At 36.2% G+C, this 24,055-nt stretch overlaps 1 protein-coding gene across 2 annotated transcripts in view; it reads left to right on the top strand.

Annotated features, from left to right (window-relative positions):
• Nucleotides 1–24,055, top strand: part of OXCT1 (3-oxoacid CoA-transferase 1) — a 93,826-nt gene that overhangs the window by 27,367 nt on the left and 42,404 nt on the right. For both annotated transcript variants that reach the window (XM_061352168.1, XM_061352166.1), the window contains exons 8-13: nucleotides 14,693–14,800; nucleotides 17,404–17,515; nucleotides 17,996–18,090; nucleotides 18,744–18,792; nucleotides 22,048–22,120; nucleotides 22,844–22,919. In XM_061352168.1, the coding sequence (XP_061208152.1) occupies nucleotides 14,693–14,800; nucleotides 17,404–17,515; nucleotides 17,996–18,090; nucleotides 18,744–18,792; nucleotides 22,048–22,120; nucleotides 22,844–22,919 (513 nt within the window). The remainder of the gene's footprint in view (nucleotides 1–14,692; nucleotides 14,801–17,403; nucleotides 17,516–17,995; nucleotides 18,091–18,743; nucleotides 18,793–22,047; nucleotides 22,121–22,843; nucleotides 22,920–24,055) is intronic.

The following is a 24,055-nucleotide window of genomic DNA, read 5'->3' as shown; positions in this document are numbered from 1 at the left end:
TCACCCTTCTGAAGGAGAAGGAGTCAGGCTGTACCATCACCACCTATGTCTGTGGCAAACACTGAAGAGTTATTGATTATTAAATTTCCCCAGAATTAATTTGCAATTAAAGTGTCTGACCCTCAGCCTTGTTTATTTTGACTAAGCAAATGGTCAGAAGTAGCTGTCCAGTACCCTTTTTAGGATCAGAGTGAAATGCAAGAGGTGTTTGCTGACCTGAACTAATATTTTGAAATGCTACATGTATTTCTTTTGTTTAAGCAATAGGAAATAGAATCTGCTAACATTCAAGATAATAAGGTTATATGATGGGGAACAGAAGATCCAGCTGTGGCTGAGGTCAGTTAAATTTCTACTTTAATTTAAAGATGACTAGTATTAAAGGTCAAAAAGAAGTTTTCAACTGAACTTCATGATTCCTGTTATTTGGAAGGTAACCTTTGCAGAGAAAAAGGTTAAATAAACCAGTATTGGCAGCATTAGTTAGTTTGGTTTTAGCTATGTGTAGGTAAAATTATGAAGGGGTTTATTTGGTTTCATAGTTACACAGTGCTGCACTTAAAAAGTTCTCTGTGCACCTGCTTCTCATTTCACCTTGCAGAACTTGAGTTAGGTATGCAGAGCTGTATCTTTCTTTGTGTGGCCCTCTCACACTCAGCCTGAGGCTTTCAGTTGATTTTCCAATCTGTAAACACTTTCCTGCTCCTATTGCAGAAAGACAGGAAAGTTGGGAAATCAGTGGTGACAAGTCATATATTAGCCACCAGCCCCTGAAAAGGTGCAAAGGAAGGGCTCAGCATGTGAAGAAACTTGAGGGTTTGTGTGGCCTTATGTATGGTGCTAACATTTCCAGCACTTTGCTGAATGAGAGAGGTATCTGCTGAATACAGCAGCCAGAACTGTTGTCAGGTCCCTCAGCAGAACTGTTGAATGGTGTGATGGGAAATGAAATGTGTAGCACCTCAGAGTTACAGAGATTATGTGTGCCTAGACTGCTAGAGCAATGGCTGTGATATTAGAATGCTCTCTAATATGTGCCTCTTCCTACAGAAGCACCTGTGAGGACAGCCCCACTGGGAGTGTCAGCTTTTGATGATAATGCCTCTTTTATGGAAAAAATCGGGGCAACCCAAAGCCACAGGAAGAAACATGGTGTCACCTTGCCATGTGTGGACCTCATCTCATTGTGGGAGAGGTGAAAGGTGATGGAGACAAGCTTGATCTCTGCCATGAAGGAGTACATAAACATAGCAGCCCCAAACACCCCTCAGCTCTTGTCTGTTTTCTTGCCTTGCTCTTCTTTTTGGTGAGACCTACTCAATACTTGTTGCTGGTGAAGTGGTTTGAGATTTCAGCCACTACCATGTTATAAGTGTTTGATAGTGGTAATAGACAGTATGTTTAGAAATATTTATCGACTGACTGTTTGAATATCCAGTTTGAATAATTTTCTTCAAATTGCAGAGGATGGCTAAATATATCTCCTTGTGCAAACAGCATTTCCACCTCAAATAACATTAGGGGAGGTATAAAGAGAGTGTACTTTCTCATAAAAATGCATTAAATAAAAATCATTAAACCCAGCATTTTATCTCTGGTTGCCTAGTGACAACACAGACACGTCAGTGAATGCCATTATCTCAGGTACAATGAACTGCACCACACTAAGGGACAGAAGTAGACTGGAATAAGCTATTTGTATCCTCTTATCTGTGCTAAATCATGGCAGTGTGTTTTATTGAGGAAACTAGAAAATGAATGCCCTTTTTTGGTGTCTATTCTATTAAGTGCTCTAACAAAGGCAAAACTTTCCTCATATGCGTAGCTCTATTCTGAGAAATTCTTCAAGGTTTTTACATAGAGACAGTTTACTGTAAAAAAACAACCTGCAAGTACTATTTTAAAGTGGAAAACAGAGTCTAAAAGAATCTTTTTCCTTACTTGGATGCCCCATCCAAGGAACTTGAAATTGAACCCTAGTACAGGAAGTGGATTTGGGATGGGCACAGACTTTGCATTGGGATGTATTTCTGGGAAACTGTAGAGCAAGATTTGAGGCCAAGAATGATACAGAATTGAGGTCCTTTTGTGCGAATGATGTAACCATTGTGGTATTATGGCCTTTTCTGATATTGTTTAATTACTCAGTGATGACCCTGTGTGTGCTGAGGCAGTGGTTGCTGAGGGGGTGTCCCACAAATCTTCAGTGTGGGAATGTTTTGTTTGAGAATCCCATTTGGCACAGGATGGATGCTGAGCTGTTTAATCCTGCCACCTTACTAGAAGCATTTGGTACAAGTGGCAGTAAAATTATAGTTACCATAATACATTAGTATAATATATGCAAAAGTTATATATATATAAATATTATTAATATAAGTACGGAAGTCCTTGCATCTTAAAACACCTAGGTGGTTAGTCAGGTCTTTTTACTATATGATTGGATTTAGATGCCTAGGTTTTGGCTAAATCCTGAATATGAAATGCTTGTGGATCTGAATTCAGATAACCAAATTATACAGTATAGACATTACAACATCCTTTCCTAAAGGAATCTTAGATAAAAGATTTGAGTGAACACTTGTTGAGAGTAACTATGAATTGCAAGCTCATTATCCTTAGCAAACATGGAAGGGAAAATGGCAAAATATCTCTTAGGAAGAATGATTTTGTCAGCTCAAAGACTTGGTAGATAAAGGCTTCTGGGGGATATAGCTAAGTAGAAATGAAATTTGAGAAAGGCTGTGTTGAGAGCTTGAGAATAAACTTTTCCGCCATGGAGAAAGCATTGGAAGAGCAGTGGGAGTTTGACCTTGATCACAATCATTGTATTCTCAAACACAGAAAAGAAAAATGACAGAAAATGAGACCAAGATAAGATGTCTGAGGCTAAGCATTACAAAACCCAGACAAACAAAAAAATTTAGGCACAAAGGAGCAAACTCAGAACCAGCAAAATAAAGTAGACTTGAAAGCAGCAAGAAACGTTTCTAAGACTACATACGTAGTGGGCTGGGAGACCAAAGATGTTGATGTATCACTGCTCCATGAGGAGAGTGAAATTTTACCAACACAAGAGTACGAAAAAGGCTTAATACCTTTTCTGCTTCAGTCTTCAACTACATTAACAAGCATTTTGGTGGCTATTGTGGCTCCAATCATAGAAGGTTACAGAATGTGTCAAGAGAAGGGTTGGAATTTAAACTCAGGGACTGCTAGTACTGATTTGGAAAAGGAGCTCCTAGAAGCAGTTGCATACCATTGCCCCAGTAATTTCAGTTTTCCAAAAAGAATCCCACCCCCAGACTTGAATGCTCTTTTGTTGTTTTTATTTCACTTCATTGCTTTTGATTCCTTACTTCTGTCTGTGCATGTGTTTATTAAAAGATGGAACAGAAAAGCAAAATAGTTTTACAGCTATTGTGCAGTCCATCTTGGAATGATTTGAGATGCACTTCAGTAGGCTGAGCTAGAAGGGAGTTATTTTTACATTTAGTTAACATGTTTCTGACCTTCTTTAATAGTTAATTTAGGTATGTGGTTTTGTTTTGTGGTTTGTTGTTTTGTTGTTGGTTTGTTTTATTTCTTTTTCTTTTTTTCCTTACAGTTGCTTTTCTTTTATGTATAGCCTCTAATTATGTGGGTACGGATTTGGCACTTCATTGCTGGAGTAGTGAACATTAAGTGGTTAAAATTCATAGCAGATCAAATTGTTGCTGACTGTTGTTCAGATAGTTTCACTTGCACACAACATTGTGCTGAAAGATCTGATTATTTTTTTTAAATCTGTCTCTCATGTTTTATTCCTTTCTAAATCAGTACCTTCTTGAATGAGTTTTATAAGCTCTCTCAGCCTTCAGCTTCAGAAGCTCATTGCAGATATGAATGTAATTGTCAGTGAAAAAAAATCCTTTTATCCTTGTCACATGTGTTAAGAACAAAAATGACATTCAAAAAGCACAAGCTAAGGCAAGTCCAGGGTTGATCAGTAGATACTGCAGATTGCGAGGAAGCCCGTGTGCTGGGGAAACTGTTAGAAGGCCTTTGTTTCTATAGCTAAATTTAGTTGGGGATATTTTTTCATAAAAATTTGTAGAAAGCCTGATATGCTCTGCCTTTGAAATGTATTTCAGTAAGAGTATCCATGTCCTGCATCATGGGAATTTGAAAATTAATAGAATTTAAAATACTCTAGATTTAACTTTTCATTATATATACTAATGTGTACAATAAATTCTTATCCCCTGCTTTGTGTGTAAGATGTGTTAATCAGTGATTTATCAGTCTGCATTTTAAAATCACATATGAATATATCACTGAAAATATGGCACAAAGAGTTTTAGGCATGATTGAAGGATTTTATATGCATCTGTATTTTTATTTATGTTGTTAAGCAGTAATTTATTTTCTGTGCTATTAATAGTCCTGATGGAGATTTCTAGTACAAAATGAGAAAGATTTGACATTCAAACTGAAAATAATACAACGAGTTCACAATGTAAGTGCCGACTGACATGAAGCAAATGCATTTTTTCAGGTGGACAAACACAGACATTTGAAAAGCTACAGCTTTGTAACTATTGCTGCAGTGAGAATTTCAGAGTAAGTGTTTGAATCGGTAGCTCAGATTTTAGTGTTTTTTTACAGCATCCTTCCTTGCAAATGCTATAGAATAGAATTATTCAGTGAAGAAAGTGATCATTTAAAGAGAAGTAAAAGGAAGCCTTGGGTGGGATGGTTTAGTGTTAGGTGTGTCCCCCCCCATGGTGGGGGGGTTGGAACTTGATGATCTTAAGGTCCTTTCCAACCCTAACTATTTTATGATTCTATGATTGAGATACAAAGACTATCTTGACTTCAAATCACTTATTTTTCACACTGCAGAAGATGGTGGAAGAATGGATGAAGACCACAGAGTAGTTTTCTAGTTTGGTCTCCCAAACACTTTCCTGATGTTTATTAGAAAGTCACCTAGTCTTCCATTTCTTTCCAAAACTGCATTAGATTGCTTTGTACCTTAACATTTGTACTTCCGCAGTGATGGAGTCCACTGTGTGGAAGTGCACTCCCATTGATGTTCCCACAAATTAGATACTAAATTCCTTGGTTTGCCACATGTTTATACTGGTGTTTGGTTGTGTTTTTTTTGTTTGTTTGTTTAATTTAAATTTTTTTCATTATTATTGGAAACCAAGAACATTTCTCTTTTTTGTTAACTTTCGGTCTAAGTTAAATATGTTATGCCAGTTTTTTTTCTTCTTGCTGAAAGAAGCAAGGGAATGTAGAGAGGAGAGATAGAATATGTTCTGGTTGAAAATAGGGTAACAATTGGCTGTATAAGCAACATGCTGAGGAGTGCCTGTGCCCTCTAGATTCTCAAAGTGCTTAATTTCTCCAAGAGCATAAAGAACTGCAAATAAAGGTACAAACAGTACTGGCAATTAGTTGTTTAACTGATTTTATTGACAAATCTAGTAAACTGGATTTTTTAATAAAAATAGTTTGCATTACTTATATTTCCCACAGTACCTTCATAATAGAAACTTGTTTTTTTTGTACCAAAATCTTTGCTTATTTGAATTCCAGGCTTATGGTTCTTCATTGTTCTTTTAAGTGAGTTAGGGAATTTCTTATGCACCTTGTTTCTGTTGCTTTTATGCTGCTGTTTTTATTTTTTTTTTTCTATTGTGTATTTTGAAAATTCTTGTAGCTTTTGTAACATTTATGATGAGGCCAGATGAGATATCGGCTTCCTCGCCTGGACAGCAGCACATTCTTGATGCTGTGGCATTTGGTTACTTGTTGTAAGGCATTTAGGAGGGGTTGTACTTTGTGTTTGCCTTTGCTACCAGCAATTAAAAAGGACTACTGTCCCCCTGATTGAAGTAGACTATCCCTTGATTTTCCTCAACTATGTATACTCTGTGTCCCCTTGTGTACGTGCATTGAGCTATCTTCACATGGTTTTGATCTTAATTTTTACAGAAATGTGATTGTAGATGTGTTTCATTCATTCACAATTAGAACTAATTTGGGATTTTAAGAAAAAACATATTTAAGGGACTAAATTGAGTGATTGTACAAGTAGACATGAATTGCTGTTTGTTATGAATTCTGTCAGGTTCCATCAAGGTTGAACATATGCCAAAATAATGTATCCTATTTAGCTGTCTGCCGGGAGGCTTTTGAGAAACGGGAAAACCATGTGGGTTATGTAAATTTGGCCACTTAACTTCAAATCATAACCTCACAATAATGTACTTCTATTTTGTGGGGCTGGGGAGGGAAGGCTTAGAAACCCAAATAAACAGTTTATATAAAAATCCGTTTAAATAAGTTGCATAAGAGCTCTGTTGGGAATTTTAATCCAATTAGTATTGACTTGATGTTCTTCAAGGTTATTCCAACTGATTTATAAACACAGAGACAGAATAGAAAACTTGATATGATCAGGAGAGTAGAGATCATACCTGTTATGACTTTGAATGTCAGGTGTGCTAAAGACAATTCTTTACCGTTGCTAGAGGAAAAGCAATAAAAGATTTCTCATTAGTGTGATAAGCACAAAAACTTCTTATTTTTATAGCGGAAAGAGCTGATTTATGTTTCCATCAGCTTCATCATCAAATAAGAATTTTGGTTCTGTGAAGCACTTTATTCTTGTTTTTTATTTCCACTCATGTCTAGTGCTTTGCTTTCCAGGCAGAGTTCAGAAAGGATAATGATTAAGTATATTTAAGTTTTATTTTTCTTAAAATGTGTTACTTGCAATCTCTTGATACCCACATTCCTGTGATTTCAGATTAATCTGTTGGAAGCGTAGAAGCCACATGACATATTACCATCAGTTTTTTTCTTTCTTCTGAGCTTTTCATTGGAAAATACTCTGACTACCTTCTTCCTTAACACTACAGAAAAGTTACATCATGGATATTTTGGGTTTGGGGGCATCTGCTGTGGTTTTGAAAGTGAAATGGACCACAGTGATCCCTTGTTCAGAAAGAAAGTGGTAGCATGTAGTTTTCAAAAGTCCTTGTAACTACCACCGTCTGTAATGAGCATCTGAAAGATAACTAATATGTATGTGCATGTAAAATGTTTAGAAATGATGAGACCCTTTGTTGCCTTTATTGAAGTACAAGCAGAGTTTCTTTTAGTTACCAGAGAGACCCTGCAACATATTTGTTACAAAGTAATTGCTAATATATTGATTTGCCCTGATTACCTTCCTGTATGTCTCGTGCTTAATGTGCTCTGGTTTGATTCTGAGATGTATTCCTTGAATTTGAGAGTGGTCTAGTTGGGCTTGCATAGCCTGGAAAATGAAAAGAGCTGTATTTGAATTGTATTTGGCTTTTGTTGTGGGTTTTTGTTTTGTTTGTTTGTTTGTTTTTTGTTTGTTTGTTTTGGTTTTTCTTTTCTTTGTTACCTTCAGTACTTAATTTCCTCTTACTTCATTTTTGAAAGTAAAACTTAAGTTTAGCTCCTGACCTTTAACTTACATTTCTTTGAATGTGTAGGAGATGGGATTTCTTTCAGTATTGTCATTTGTCAGTTATTTATTTTTACCTTCTAATAGTTCAAGGGCTTTCAGTCTTCATGTATTTTAAAAATAAGTAGAGGAATAATGTATTTAAAGCAATGCACTTTTTTTTCTTCTCTTTTTTTTCTTTAATGTTGAATTATATTATTCTAGTAGAGTTAATTCTATTAGCAGCCCTTCTGGAGTGCAAGAATTAGAGATGTGGTCAGTTACTGTATTCAGCAAGGGTACCTAGTACAGGTTAAGCAGGTTGTTTCACCATTAGCGAGCCCTTAACAGATGAAGTTTGTGTTCCACTGATTGTGGGGTTTTTGTTTGTTTTCTTGTGGCTTTTCTCCCATTAATTTAGTTACCTGATTGAAAAATAATTACATAACATAATGTAAAAAAAAAAAAAATCTTCCAAAATTGCCTTTTCCAGAAGGCAATTTTATATATATTCCATATACATATATTCCTAGGCTGAATAGAAATTTGCCAGTTTGTAATTAAGATGTAAGAACATAGTTATGTTCCTGGTCTTGTCAGTACTATCATTCAGTTGAGTACAGTAAAAGTAAGCACTGAGTACTCTGAAATCACCAAATTTCATCAAGAAAGCACAAGTCACAAAATGTGATCACAACCAGCATGGGTTCATTGATGGTTTATATAAAACCAACCAGATTTTAAGAAGGGATTAGGAAGGTATCACTGCTTAGGTGCACCTGCTGCAGGAGGCGGGGTTGGTTGGTAATACTGGGACTGAGAGAATGCTGGATTATAAAGTAATTAGGTAACTTTGCAGTAGAAAAATAGTGTAAAATCCAAATGAATAAATTTAAGGAAGCGAGAAGATAACTATCATTTATCGCTAGCTTTTGATGCATACAGTTTTATATAGACCTACTTGTGCAAATCGTCAAACAAGCAATTCCATCAATTTAATGGAGTAACTTCAGGGACCAATAACATTTAGCAGACTTTGCTTTTTTCTTGCTTTTTTCTTCATTATCTATGTTGCAAACATATTGATGAAAGCCCTGCAAGTTTCATCTTATACTTGCGAAATACATTTTTACAGTATATCTTCATTGGCATGGTTGATAGCTACTCTTTTTTATACAATCACTTCTATTGTGATTTAAGTGAATCTGCCCATGTGAGTTTTTATTTTGAGTAAAACTTCCCAGTTATAAGAAAAAGAAAGGTGAAAATACATTGTTTTGAGAATGTTACGTTCTTAGGGTTATTCCTTTGAGAAATCTCAGTATCTTCTCACTTTGATCATGTTCTTGAAACTTAAGAATATTGTCTATTCTGGCTGTGCTAAAATGTGACTAGCTAAAAAAGCTCTGAAGTAATGTAGTTTTATGCCTATGGTAGAACTTTTTCAGAGGCTGGTGTGTAAATTTTTCATACTCTTTCACGCATGCACACAGCTTTACATATAGATATTTTTTGCAGTTAATAAGCATGTTTTCTCTTTCCTTTGCAATTGTTATTCCAGAATTTCTGTGCGTGAATACCTAAAGCAGGTATTTTTAGTTGTTTTCTTCTGTCAGCAGTATGGCTTGTAGGAAGATGCAAAATGCATGGACGGAAAGGGGGCAGTTAGAGGAAACAAGCAGCAGGTGCAGAGAAGTGTGAGAGAAGAGATTAAGTCTGAGGCAACTAGAAGTGGAGTTAATTGCAGAGATTTAAAACAGAAAACAAAGGTGAAGTTAGTATAATCTAGCAAGGGCTCCTAATTTATGAGGATCTATAGCAATATGATGAAAAACCTGGAGACAAGCTTAGGAGACTTATGTCAGCTTTGCTTCCCTGATGATCAGAAATGACATACTGGCACCACAACCTCACTGTTTTTCTCCATGGTGTTCACAGAGGATAAGTCTACTAGAAAAACAGGAAGAAGTGTGAAAGAACCTAGGATCTTTATTGGTGTAGAACAGTCAAAGAAGGAACAGTGCTATTTTTGTCTTGCAAAGAGAAGGAAACATACAGTGAAATTACAAGAGCTAATGAGAAATGTTTTTTTATACTAGTCAAACTGTAGGAATGTCATGATAGGGTTTCTTAGGTTCCAAGAAAACTATTGGACAAGTTTATGGTCTGTTAGAAGCTATGAAGCAAGGTGGTCTTTGTCCAGCCTCTGACTGAGAATGTCCTTAAACTGCACTTTGCTAAAAGTGGAAGAATATAACCAGAAGTATCACACTTCTAAGCTCCCTTTCTTTGCCAAAAAAAGAAGGGCTACTAGACTGTGTGACTCAGGTCAGTCTTGTTAGGTTCTTCTCTAATAAACCTGAATTTTATTTTTTTTTTAAACTGATTTTACTGTTCCCTTGCCTCTCGCTATGCTTATGAAGGCATTTATTCCAAGTCTGATGTGAATATAATGTGGTGATTATTGACCAAGATGTGCTTTTATCAAGACTACTTGGTGGGTGCTTGGTTTTTAAAGTTGTTGAAAAGGTCTCTTTTTCAGGATGGCTTCTGACTGACTGTCATTTCATTACCATAGCTGTTTGACAGGCGTAGAAACTTCATAGTTTGGCTGATCTTAGTCAGAAAAGACAGAAAGGAACTCAAGATCCTGTTCTCCCTTGCTGCATGCAGGCAGAACTGAGTAAATATTAACCTGCTTTGCTTTTTCCTGTAGCTCAATAAGTATATATGTATAGTGTGTTTTTAATTTCCAGTGACCTGTTTTCAGAGTGTATTCCACTGTTTTGCAATATCAAAGTTTCTTGTAAAGTTCAGTCTAAAAAATTGACCTTGTACCCCTCCCCCCTTTTTCTTTTTTTTAAATCTTGTTTGTCTTTAGCCATGGGAATGATTGAGCATTCTGGGATCTTGAGTATAGCAGACACACACAACTTTTCCTCATAGCTCCTATTTTGCTTTTAATTTTTCTTTTAAATTCTCATGATTTTATAAATGTTATGCTGAATTTTGCAGTGACATGCTGACTCTTCCAGTAGTGAAATGGATAACTGCTCTAATGAGTTTGTCTTGAGCATCTAATGGACTGAATTTAATTTCATCCTTAGGTTGTTTTGAACATTTGACCAGGTGTAATGTTTTATTCTATTTATGTTCTGCTGGGTAGTTTTATTTCAGTTTGAAGATCTGAAGTGTACTAGATATATAGATATATATATATATATATAGATATCTATATATATATAATAATGGAATATCTATATATCTAGATATATATAATAACTGAAATATTATTATTATTTCAGTTTGAAGATCTGAAGTGTACTAGGATAATTAAGATAGTGATAGAGAGTAAAAATAAATAAGCTACTTAAAAATGCACAGGTTTTGCTAAGCTCTCTCTCGCTCAGTCTCTTTCTCTCTGTCACTCACCCACACATGCACATTTTCATTTTTTTTTTCTCTTAATAAGGGATTTTATTGTCATTTCTGGTTATAGCTTAGTTTTATGAAAACTGAAATTTAAAACCTAAAGAGCTGAAAACATTTCATATATCATAGAGGACCTAATTAGGCTGCAGAAATAGGTTGAAAGGTACATACTCAAAGAAAGGCCTTTTTATTTTCACATGTTTGGCATGAATATTTGTGTCCTTGTAATTTCCTTGCCAATATTTGGTCAAGAACCAAAGGTCTTTATCTTTCTAATGGAAGTCCATAACCTTTGAGGTTCCTTTTCTCTCTCTGGAAGCCATCAGAAATTCTGAGATAAAGCTGTAGAAGAGTAGCTAAATTTCCATGGCCAAAAATAAATCAAAGTACTTGAAATAGGGAAAAGTAGATGTAAATTACAGAAGGAAATGATACTGCAAAACAAATGACCACTGATTCTATGAGTGCTGATACCGAAAGGAATGGCAGAAGGCTCTTGTGAATCATAGCGGAGAACAGCTTTTATGTTCTGGGTGTACTTGCAGATAAACCAGTAGTCAAGAATGATTGAATTTATTCATTATGGTCTCTGTCAGGAATCAGACAAGATTTGCAAGAACATTTATGCCCAGGAAGAAAACCAATACTGTGAAACTCTTGAGACAATGAAACTTTTGAATCACGCACACATCAGAGTCTTCCCAGAAGAGGGAACTCAGCCTGTGTGGTCTCTTGATATTACTCTTTATCCTTACCTGTGTAGCAAAGATGTAAACATTTTCTATCTTCTTCTTTACTGCTGAACTTAAAATTTAAAATTTACAAATACGATCAAAGCAATCTTGAGTATTTTGATTTGCTAATTTAAAAAAGTGCAGGAGGTGGTCTGTCCTAATTATGCTTTTGCCAGAGTTTGTGTCTCTCAGGTGGGATGCCATAGAATGACTTTTTAATGCTTACAGGGATTCTTCTGTACATGACAAAATAAAGCCTGAGGCAGGGTAAGTAAAGGGAAGAAAGAACAAAGGATAGATGAGAAGAAGAGCAGGCCAGGAAGAAAACTCACATATCCCCTTTTAAATATTAATATGAATGCTAACCTGCATGTCTCATTGAGGTTTAGCAGCTTTATGTTACAGAAAACTCAATAAAAGAATATGAAACCTGAAGGGTAATGAATATGTCCAGATATGAAACTATTTAGTTTTGCATTATCATCCTTATCTAGAAGGATGCTTGGGTTATGTCTTGCAGTGGTCACAGAAACTTAAGTTGCTGATTCCCACTGCTATCAGATTTCCTGGTTTCAGTTCTGTTGGCACAGCTTCATTTGTGGTAGCACGGCTGGCAATACTGATGGGGTAGCTGGGAGCCCACCGACAGTGTCTCAGCTGGAGTATGTTCTAGTACTCTGTGAGCAGAGTTGGGAGAGAGAGTTGGAGCAATCAGGTGACATTTCTACTTCCACTGTGCGAGTTCTTTTTGTTTCATATAACATGCTGATTAATTTCACTTGCAGAGCTGGATGATATGTATTGCAGAAATTGCGTGCAAATTTTTAATCCCTTTTCAAAATTCCTTTGTATTGCTAGATGGATATTTGAATGTGCTTTATTTTAATTACATTTGATGCTTATTTCACATAATAGTAGAAGATAGAAATTGCAAAGCACCAGTAAGAATAGTAGGGGGGCTGCCTGTGAACACAAAGATGGTCCAGTCTGTAGGGATCCTTAAGCTCATTTGAAATCCCTGGGACAAAATACAATTTGTCTCTGTTATGTTCATTTAGGAAAACATACAGAACTAATAAATAATTATGTTGATGGATCTTGAGGGGAAAAGCTATCACACTGACTGCTGTTTCCAAAGAGACAAAATACTGACCAATTAAAGGGATAGGGTGACTAACAACAAAATCCAATTTATTGTTGGATAAATTATTTTTCCTGTGTATTCTATGGGAGAAAAGATACAGCGTGTCAAGTTTTCTGATGGTATAATTCTGTTAAAGTTGGTTGAATTGTGCCAGCAATGATTCTGGTTTTATAACCTCAGCTACTGCAGCAAATAAAAGCAAGTCTTTCAGTGAGAAAGTTCAAATCAGTAGCAATTAGTATTCTTCAGGCCTAATTTTCCACCTGATAAATGAGGACAAATTTAATTAAGAAAGGTGAATTTGGGGATTCTGCTGATAGCAGATCATCTCTGCTTGTGCATGGCTTCATTGAAAAGTCTTTTCTCTGAGCATGTTCTGATAGTAGTCACTGCACCAAGAGTGCAATGTCTTTCAGCTGTGTGCTTCAGGATTTTTTCATTTTACCCTGTGTTTGACTTGGTCTCCATCTTAAGTTTCATGTATAAAATAGCAAATTTTAAGCAAGACAGGGGGTGGATGTGATTGCATCATTTTTCATGAAAACAAGTCTGACTTTTTAAAATACTCGTTCTGATTGTCCCTCTTTATCTCGTGGATAAGGACTTTTTTGGAAGTGTCTGCTCTCCATGGACAGATTTTGGTGTTGCTGTTATTGCATCTTCCTTACAGCCTTTGCCTTACAGATTTCACAACTTGCCTCATCCCATCTGTTTACCCCAGGGCTTCCTTTAAGGATCATCTGAACCTGATCCTCCTCATCTTTAGTTTATTTTTTTCTCTCCCTCTGCCATTTTTCGGGTGGATTTGTTTGTTTATTTATTGTCACACTGCAAGGCACAGTGGGAAGGTAATTGCTTATCAGATATACTATAGATTTTATTATTGATCACATTGTGTAGTAACAGTAGGATGTCAAACTGAATTTTAAGCTCTTTAATGTTGCTTCACTGGTGATGGCTGCTAAGTGATATACCCTTACAGATATGTCATAACCTGAGTCTTGTTTTTTGGGAGAGACTTCAGACATTCCTGAAAGCATAACTAGTTCTTTGTGATGAAGCAGTTTAGAAACTTAATTTATTTTTTATTAGATTGTTTCAGATGTTATCTTTGACCTGTAGCTTTAATGTTATACATTGTCTCTGTGGTCAGATGCAGCTACAGCCCTAACACAGTGTCTGTTTCATGTCAGAGAGTTGTGAGCTCTCTTCACATAAGGCTTGTAGGGAAAGCACCAGACGCAGCTGAGGGTCTGTGCTGCAGGTATCTGACCAGAGCAGGGTCTCTGCATAGACCACCCTGAATTCAGGTGTAGAAGGAAGGAAAATCCTGTTGTCTGTGGTGCTCCAAATAGGTGAAATTTCAAATATACTCTGTGTGGAATGGTGACGTTTTGTGCTGAATCCCTGTTTCACTAAATGTAGAGACTTTAGATTTTCACATCTTTCTTACAATCAATTATTACAGTTCAAATATTTACAACTTTATTTTCAAGTACACCATGGAGGAATTCCAAGCCGGCTTCTCTGTTTGTATCCTTAAAATGCCCAGTTCTGCTTTATACTCTGACATTTTGTTACCAGCATATTGCTTCTCTCCATTTAGACGGAACTTATTTGTTGGTAAAACCAATTCTGATGTAACTGTATATTGTATGTTTTTTCAAGGTGGTCATACAAATTGTGCTGTTAAAATGTAAACTACTTTCAATTTGTATGTAGAAATGTCCTTTGAAAGAAGAGGAAATTTAAGCATCTAAGCCAGTCTATTTTAAAGGGTGTATCTATTTTGTCCTATTCCTTAGTTTTCTTTATTTGATCCACTGTATATTTAATATTTGAAGCCTCCTGGCTAATGTCTTGTTGAATAAGCTTTTCTAAATGTTTTCACTTTTCCATTTCAATCTACAGGTAGAAGAAATTGTTGATATAGGAGCATTTGCCCCAGAAGACATTCATGTTCCCAAAATCTATGTTGATCGCCTGATACAAGGAGAGAAGTTTGAGAAGAGAATTGAAGTAAGTAGCTGAGTGTTTGGTCACAATATATTCCAGCTTGGCGGGTATTTTAGAATATATAGGGTTTTACTCTAGACACCAAGTCTTAGCACTGAGAACATAGTGTTAGAAACACTTGTTGAGTTTTGCTAGAAGCTTGGGTAGGTACTTATGTAGTTAGTAGTTAGGTGTGGGCCTGAGAATCAAGCATTGCTTCCTACACCTCAGCCTCTCTGGTTCATTCCCTGAATGATTTAAGAACAGCCTGTAGTCCTGGGGGCTCTGATGCACCGGCAAGTTTGATGGAAAATGCTACCTCTTTCTCCTTCCGTCTCTCACTTCACCTACTGCAGACACAACAAGGGGAGCACATAGACTAAGTATGAGGTGTCTTTAATCAGGTATTTTCTGCTGTAGAGCTTTTGACATGAGCATATAGGGCCAGCATCAGCCCCTTTTGTGCTGTGTATTGAATTGTGTTACATTGCAAAGGCCCCTTTCTTTTTCTTTAATCAGTGGCATTTCTGGTCTGTATAAGATGTCAATAGCAGCATCACGGCAATAATATTCCATCACTGAAAAATGAGGATTACATAATTGTTCTTTGTTTCTGTGGCTTTGCCCACTCAGACTATGTCCCTATATTATTCATTTTGGTGATTTGACAGTGCTCTTAAAGTGTAATTGAAAATTCTTATTTCTCCTATGTCTCCATACTCTGGAGGTGGGAATTATTCAAAATGTCATAAGAAGAGCTGTTGGAGGGGGAGATATATGACACAAGGAAAAAAAAGCATCTCCGAAAACAGTGCAGAAAAGAATAGTAATAATTAAACTTTTAATATTAAAATCAAGTCATAAAGTCATAGCAAGTCATATAAAGCTTTTTCTCTGATTAAACCCTTTCATGAATGTTAGGTTAAAAAGCTTCGCTTTCTTTTTTTTTCTTCGTTCCATCTGTTCGTTCTGCAAAAGCATATTCCATGTTGTTGAGTATTTAACTGGAAACAAATGTGTCAAATATATTTTCTTGCCTTTTTTTTTTTTCTTTGTGCATGTTTTGTTGTACTTAAGTTAATGGCCTGTATTACTGAGGATGCAATATCTCACATAAAAGCTTTTGCCTTTTAGGAGCAAAATCCATTTTGCATTAATTAAATTGCTGTTTTCACTGCAGTTTGGCAGTGGATGAAAAGGTAACTCTCTGTCCAGAGAAGATCTTTGTACAGACACCTGATTTTCTTTGGGTTGCCTGTACAAGTAAATACACCTACCTAGTCGACTGCCTTCTTTCCTATATGCTTCCGGAAAAAATGAAGGAATGGGGGAGGAGAACTACTATAATGGCTCAGCAAAGTAACAGAGATTATTTTTGGTTGTGTCATTTGAGAATTCTGGCAGTGGTGCCTTTCATTAATAGAAGCATAGGAAGGAAATGGAGATTTATTTACTCTTCCATAAAAGACTATGTATAAGGAAGTGGCTGTACATATGAAAGTGTTGAGTATGATAGTGGTAAGAGGAGAGATGAGAAATAAAGAGAATAAAAAGAATCTAGTCTGTTGTAATTCTTGCTGGATTTAAATAGCATTTCCTTCCTAATTTGGCCTAGACATGGTCCCTCTAGTGCAAGTCATACTCTGTGTCCAGCCTTCTCTTTGCTGCAGAGAAACCCTCTGTGATTGTTCTTTTTCTGTAACTTGCAAGTGAAGCAATTCTAGGGAAAATAGCCAAGGCATAAAAAGAAAGCCTCTGGGGAATTCAAGAGGATTTATACTGACTGTTTCTGACTGCCTGAGAGGAAAGTGACTTCCAACATGAAGAAAAAAGAGACTGCAACTTTTTTTTTTTTTTGTGGTGATGAAAAGTAACAGGAAAATTTTGCATGATGTGTTCATTATGGTCTGAAGTAGGAAAGTGTGTGAAAAATATGGGGGCACAGGACATAGTGCTGCCCAGAGCAGTTTTATATACATGGGAGAGATGTGCAAAGAACATAATACATGTAAACAATAATTTTCAAAGAAGTCTTGCAAACTTCAGGAATGTCATGGCATTTTCACCAACGTGTGATTTAGAAAGCATCGACTTAAGGGCAGAAAATCTCAGGAAACAACTTCAGGCACATTTTGCAAGATTATACAGATTTATGTTTGAAAATTTGGTTGTTTAGCTCCCAGTATCTTTGGATGACTGGCATTTGTCTGTCTCATGCATATAAATCTGGACTAGCACCACTGAATTCAATGCAGAAAGAGAGCAGTATTTGTATTTTAGGCTGACATTTAACAAATCTATTTAAGTATCTCTTGGGTAATGAATCTGAGACTTGCTAATATTTGCACTAATGCTTGGTGTCTTCTTAACCAGTTGTCTATGTATTACATCAGCCATGGCAATATAGACAAATAACATTTTACTTTAAGGCCATCACTGGGGATATTTGATGACTTCATTGGCTTAGATAAACTGATAGAATAAAAGGTTGGGATTTTTGTAGAAGATGTATAAATAATTTATCCTTACACTAAGTACCTCTGAGCAATCACAGATCAGGCTTTTGTTCTGTGAAAAGCAAGAATTTGGATTCTAATCATTACTTACGATTACTTCATTTCTTCCAGCGCTTATCAATTCGAAAGCCTGAAGACTCAAAGGCCAAACAAAAACAAGGAGACAATGTGAGGGAGAGAATCATCAGACGGGCTGCTTTAGAGTTTGAGGATGGCATGTATGGTATCCTTCATCTGTGCTATAGGTTAAACTGATGATTCACTAGAATAATACTACAGGTAGTTTGTTTAAGACAGGTTAATTACCATGCTCATCGTCTTTCACAGAGCTGAGCTTCTGTCATTTTATTAATACCTTATTGAAATATATAGGATGTTAGGGAATAGAGTACATGGAGTTTTTATCCAAGGATATCTGGAAAGTTTGTTAGCAGTTGAATGTTTTGAAGAATTTCTCAAAAAAGTTACGTACATTGGAAATGAAGCTTACTTGCACTGTGGATTTTTATATCGTGTAAAGCATTGACAGAATGCAGTTAGTCCAAGTGACAAAATAATTCATCACAAATATGGGGCATCTAACTAAAAATGAAAGTGTTTCTGAAGAGAACAGTTCTAACCATAGTAGAATGATAATTTTTTTTTTTTTTAACTTACTAGTTCGCAGTATGTTCCTGTTTGTGCCTTAACTTACTCTCTTCAGCTAATCTGGGTATTGGAATCCCACTGTTGGCCAGTAACTTCATCAGTCCAGACATAACTGTTCACTTACAGAGTGAAAATGGAGTCCTGGGCTTGGTAAGACTATATCTTGGTCCCTTACTGCAGTGTACTTACCTTGCAGGGACTGGGTTTCATTCCTGACACACCCCCAACTTGATTATAATTTTACTAAAAGTCATATTAAAATATATGCCATATTTCATAATCATAAAAATTCATTAGCACAGGGAAGTTTCTCAGGAAATTTTTATTTCAGGATTATAGTACTGCTTTGCTAAATATGTTTTTAAGTACATGTTTTGCTAGAAGGAGTCAGAAACTTCAGTAGTTTTCAAGACCAAGCCTTGTAAGCCTCATTAAACATAATTTTAAATAAATTTTAAACATTTTTTTCACTGTTGTTTGGTTTTATGTATTTCCACCTATCTACCTTTTTCTGAAAAATGTCTGTCACTTTGGTTAAAACGAAACCAACCAAACAAACCCCCAACTGTCTTGTTATGTAGTCATTCTAACAACCTCTAACAATATGTTCATCAGTCCTCATATGATAGTTGATGTAAATTGTGGCTTCTCTTGTCAGGGACTTTGTTCTGCTGAAGATTAAAAAAATGCATGTCTGTGATGAACTCTTTTCAGTAACAAGCATTAGAAATAATAAAGAAGTTGTGAATTCTCTCTCAACTGTATTTTAATATAAAGCAGACATATATGTATGTTGTTTTCAGGGTCCTTATCCTCTTGAAAATGAAGTAGATCCAGACCTGATCAATGCAGGTAAAATATTTAAATAAATTTATTTAATGGAAAATTATTAATGAATGTTAATCTAAAAATATACTTTTGGTTCAATATATGAACCAAGACTCTTGTTTTATTTGTTATGAATATTAATGTATTTGTCTTCTTTTAACTGAAGGTTGGTTTTGATCAATGGAGATGTTTAATATTGTAGTTAAAGAGCTTATGCTTTGATGCATTCTTGTTGCTACTAAAGGAAGCTGTCCTTGAGGCCAGGCAGTAAGGGGTCAACTCTTCCTTTTCAGAAGTGAGATTGTTTTGTTAAGCCTAGATGTGAATGTGGATTTGTTTTCCTGTTACTTTTCACCTTGTGTCTTCTAGAATATGGTTTGTGTTTGGGACATGTTTTAAAACATCCTGTGTACAATGGTCTGCTTTATTCCAGGTTAGTAAGTTGCAGGAATGCAAGTCATTTGCATTTAGAGAGAGAACAGTAGCCAGGGCAGCGGGGGGGGGGGGAAAGAGCTTCCCAAAACAGCACCTGGCCACTGGAGGACTCTGCTGCAGATAGTTGCTTTTGCCACTTTAAGGGGGAAATGCCAGTCCTCACATACTGTTCTCACCCAGCTGGTTTGGGGCATGACACCTCAGAAGTAGCCATGCAATGTAAAAATGTAAGCTTTTTATGGTTTAATGTGTCTTTTCTGTTATCTGTTTTCTTTATGGAGAGTTGTGCCTGCATCTGTTCTCTGTTTCCATGTAAAATTGCACCTACATATAGCATTGTAACAAATAAAAGTAGGCCTTGGCACGATATAAATTCTCATTAATGTTAATGGTACAGGTTATAGACCCATAGCTGACATCTTAGAGCTGTTTTTTTAATACAGAAAACCTGTGCATTTTATATTTTTTTAGTTATCTGCTTTTTATTTAATATCAGGATGAAGTCTATCAGTTGTTCACTGACTTGAAACATTTGCTACCTGGCTTAACTAATTGATAATATTATCATTCTGCTATGTTCTTGCCCCTCTTTCAGTATTATGTTTTAAATAAAAAAATTGATTTGAAATGAGAAATTATTAAGGAATTGAGTCCAGCATTTCAATAGTAGCTAGGTAACTGTTGGTGATAAACTGCACAAAGAAAAATATCTTAGGGGTATGAGAGCTATGTTAACACTTGAACTGAAAATGTTGTGTTTTGTTAGTTTGCTTTTAAAATTAAAGGTATCACTGGAAGGAAAAAATATTTAGAATAAAAAAATGGTTACTATAAAAGGTGACATTTGTCACCTTAAAATTAGATTTTAAGTTCTAATGCATTGTAAACTGATGAAAAAATATGAGACAGGGAGCACCAATCTGAGACTAGTTAGGGGCAATAGGTGGCCTCCTTGAGCTGTGGTGCCTGTTGCACATAGCACCCAGTGCTTCTAAGAGTATTGAGCTGACAAAATTCCAATTTTCTAAATTCTAAGTTCTAAATTAGAACTTAAGTTCTAATATGGGTGCATTAGAAGTGAACACATTAACAAACTGATGATGGAAAAATATCCAAGAACTTGATAAATACTCTGAAGAATCACTGTGCTCTTATATGGATGTCAAGATGATTTTGAGTTATTGTTTATAGATGATAAATATTTTTGAAGAAGTAATCTTGCAGAGATGAAGGTAATTTAGGAGGTCAGAATGCAACATTGGAAATAAGATTATTCTACTATTGTTAATTCTCTCTTAAGCATCTTTATTTACATCTTCCTCTGCAGCTGCAGTAGACAAGACACAGGATAGGCGAACCTCAGCTCCACCATCAAAATTATCATCGCCATTGCTGAAACATTCAGTAGCTGCTAAACCTCTTGGACACTTAGTTGAATTAAGACCATTCTGGATAATTTCCAGCTAAATATATAAAAACATGTGAAGAAAACAGAAACTATATGACAAAACACTAGGATTTAATTCTGTTTGTATTCATCTACTGGAATGGTCCTGTATTAGCCCCCAAAGTCCACATTTTAAAAATACACTCCTGGTTTGGGCTTTTGCCAAATATTGTCTGCAAATGCAGTTGTATTTCTCTGAAAAATGTATGGGTTATTTTTTCCCAAGGCGGAGTTCTGTCTTACAGAGTAATCTGGTGCTGCTGGATCCTCAGCCTGTGTCTCTTTTGACTTAGCATTGTCTTAGCTTGTCACTTTATCCCAGGGTTCTCACTCCATCTAGCTGCTTTCAGGCTATGCTGTCTCTCCCACTGCTTTGGGTGGGTACCTGGTAGGGAAAGACAACTGAGGCAGTTCTAGAAGGTCTGGATATTAACATGATGAACTCTTGAGGTCTGACTACGGGAGGGCTGTATAACCTTAATCCTATGGTCTTGTGTCAAAATTACGTTCTCATACAATATCTTGGCATATAATATATATCGAGTGAACTCAGTAAATTAAAGCAAGTAACATGGGTCTCCATTTTAATTTCCTGCACTTTTTTCTTCCTTTTCCCCATCCTCTCAATTAATCCCATTGTCTTTTCCCCTGTTTTCTGGAAACTGCAAAGATGTCTCGTTCCTCTTTCCCTTTTTCTTCATAAAATCATCTGGTGATAAAGGCTTGGTTTATAATTTCGCCTTCAGCTGTGTTTCTTAGGCTTTTCCAGAGGCACTCTGTATGCATGGTTGTTGCTTTAAACCTTTTCTGTGCTGGCATGAGAGGAAAGAAAGGGCCCTGGACAGAGTCAAAATAAGGCACTTCCATGTGTGCTTCATTGCTTGATCCAAGCACTGTGGAAAGAACAGTAGAGAACACAGAAGCGCATTCTGTGGTGCAGTCTAGCAAAGCAAGAGTAGACTAGATCTGTAATTTATTTTTCTCTACTGTACATTGTTATCACTCTAGACTGTTCAAAGCGGTCTGCTCACTCTTCCTTGCAACTTCCCTCTCTCCTGATGATGCTCTTTCTGTTTCAAAAGAGTTACCTCTCACTTTTTTGATAGGCAGAGCAGAAAGCTGAAATGCACAGAGATTTCTTAGCCTCTGGTGTTAGTGGTGTCTTGCCTGGAACTGTTGGTAGTGAAAGAGTGTACAGTCCTATCATTAAAAACTGCAACAAACTGCTACACAATTCATTATGATTAGGTTTACATGTGACATAGTAAGTATAATCAGGTCCATAGTTGTGCAGAATCCAAAGGAATTTGATTAAAAAAACTTATCTTGGTCAACAGCTGTGACTTCATTTGTCAAGAGACAGAACATGTACGTACTATAGCTTATTTCTTTTACAGGTAAGGAGACAGTCACTGTTCTTCCAGGTTCTTCCTATTTCTCTAGTGATGAATCATTTGCAATGATAAGAGGGTACGTAACAACACAAACCCTGATCTTTTGAAACATGAAAAGAATAAACTGAGTCAGTGACTGAACTCATTAGTAATTCTTTGAAATGTAGTTAGCGTTTAACAACCTGTAAAATAAACATGGATTTAAGCAGTGATGGTTTACAGAGGATTAGGTCACACTACTGGAAATAGAAAAACACTATAACTAGTAGATACTATAGTGATGTTCATGTCTACCACCACCTGGCCATATATAAACACATTTGTAACTATGTTTTAACAACTATTTTTTCGTCATTTCCAAGTACCTAATCTGTACTTGCACTCTGTATATCTCTTCGCTCAGCTTGCAACTGTGATCATCATTCCACTTCCCTAATGGAAATTCACAATCTGCACCTGTTTTTTGTTTGTTTTTGGGGGAAGGAGGTTGGATGCAAACAAACACAAAATCCTAATGGCTCTGAAAAGATAATGAGTGCATGTAAATATGTGAAGGAGTGCACTTAAAAGTATGAGTTCAGAACTGATTGTGCATGCAGTAGCCAAAACCAGACAAAAAGTAGTAACGTTTTTGACGCTCAGTAGAAAAATTTGCATCAGCGATACACCTGCAGGGGAACAAAAGCCTAGCTATGTGTGTGACAGAATGGTTGCTACCTCTGTGGTATGCCACCTTTTTTATATTGATGTAATAATAATGAGAACTTGATAATGCTAATTACACACTTTCTGTTGGCAGAGGCCATGTTGATTTGACAATGCTTGGAGCTATGCAAGTGTCTAAGTATGGTGACCTGGCCAACTGGATGATTCCTGTAAGTAGATGTTTGTACTACTGTCAATGCACTATATTTAGGATAATATAAATGTAGCTGAGGGTCAGGCAAAGGAGAAAAGGGCTGAAGCATAATGGGTGTTGTGAAGCTTAAAGCATTAAAATATAGGATATATTCGATTTTAAGGTTAATAGGCTTTTTGCCTGTTTCTGGCACCAAGTTGCAATTATCAGGAGTGAAACCCCTAAAATTATTCTTGTGCTAAGCACTGTAGAAAGCTAAACACTACTTATGCACAAGCCTTTTTCTTTCCTCTTGGGTCTATGCCTTTCAAATGTTATATTTCTTTTGCTGAGATCTAGTGCTTTTTCTTGAGACTGTCAACGCTTGTATAGTTGTACCTGGAGCAAGAACTTGAAGGAAGGTGTAAAATAATATGTAGCTCATAAAAAAATTATTTTTAAAATGTCTGCATTATATTTCTCAGTGTTCCTGTCAAAGGATCACAGCATTGCCATGTTGAATAATATAGAAGGCAGCAGTACTATTGTGTTCACCAAAAAATTCCTACACGTTTCAACCATAAAAGTACAAGCTAATCCCAGTATATTATTGAAGGAGTTGATGACATTAAGCCATTCTTTGCACACAGTTTATGTTTTAGCAGTAAAAAAACGTATCTACCTTTCACATGGTCTGTAAGTTTAATATTTTCCATATGGTTCTTTCTAATACAGTTTGTATCAAAGACATCTAGAAACAAAATTTCTTTTTAGCCTGGTTTAAGGTAATAGGGCATATTTCTATCTGTCTGAGCACTGCTAAAAGTTTCAGGAGAGTCTTTTGAAAACTGAAAGCTGGGTAGAGGAGATAAAAAACCCAATGAATATCCTGTCTCTTGGAGGAGCTTTATTTGAGCCTAGCAGTCTGTGTGACGTTTCCAGTGTGAGTGTACAAGTCATGGAGCAGTGACTGAAGCATAAGCTGCTTTATAGCGAGAGGGGACAAAGAAAGGGTCTGTACAGGCAGATGGGGGAGAATGGAATATGTGAAGAGTGATTCCAGGTCTCCATGTGAGTGATTGTAAGGAAATGTGAAAGGGGTTATAGCTGTGTTGGAATATAGCATATAGGAGAGAAATCCATGAGAAAACAGTCTTCCTTAGATGTTGTCAC

Source organism: Neopsephotus bourkii, unplaced genomic scaffold, assembly GCF_033783945.1.
Source record: "Neopsephotus bourkii isolate Nb327-2 ecotype Australia unplaced genomic scaffold, CSIRO-AGI_Nbou_v1 NB_631, whole genome shotgun sequence".
NCBI lineage: Eukaryota > Metazoa > Chordata > Aves > Psittaciformes > Psittacidae > Neopsephotus > Neopsephotus bourkii.
The sequence above is the reverse complement of the archived record's forward strand: the minus strand, read 5'-3'. Positions and strand labels throughout refer to the sequence as shown.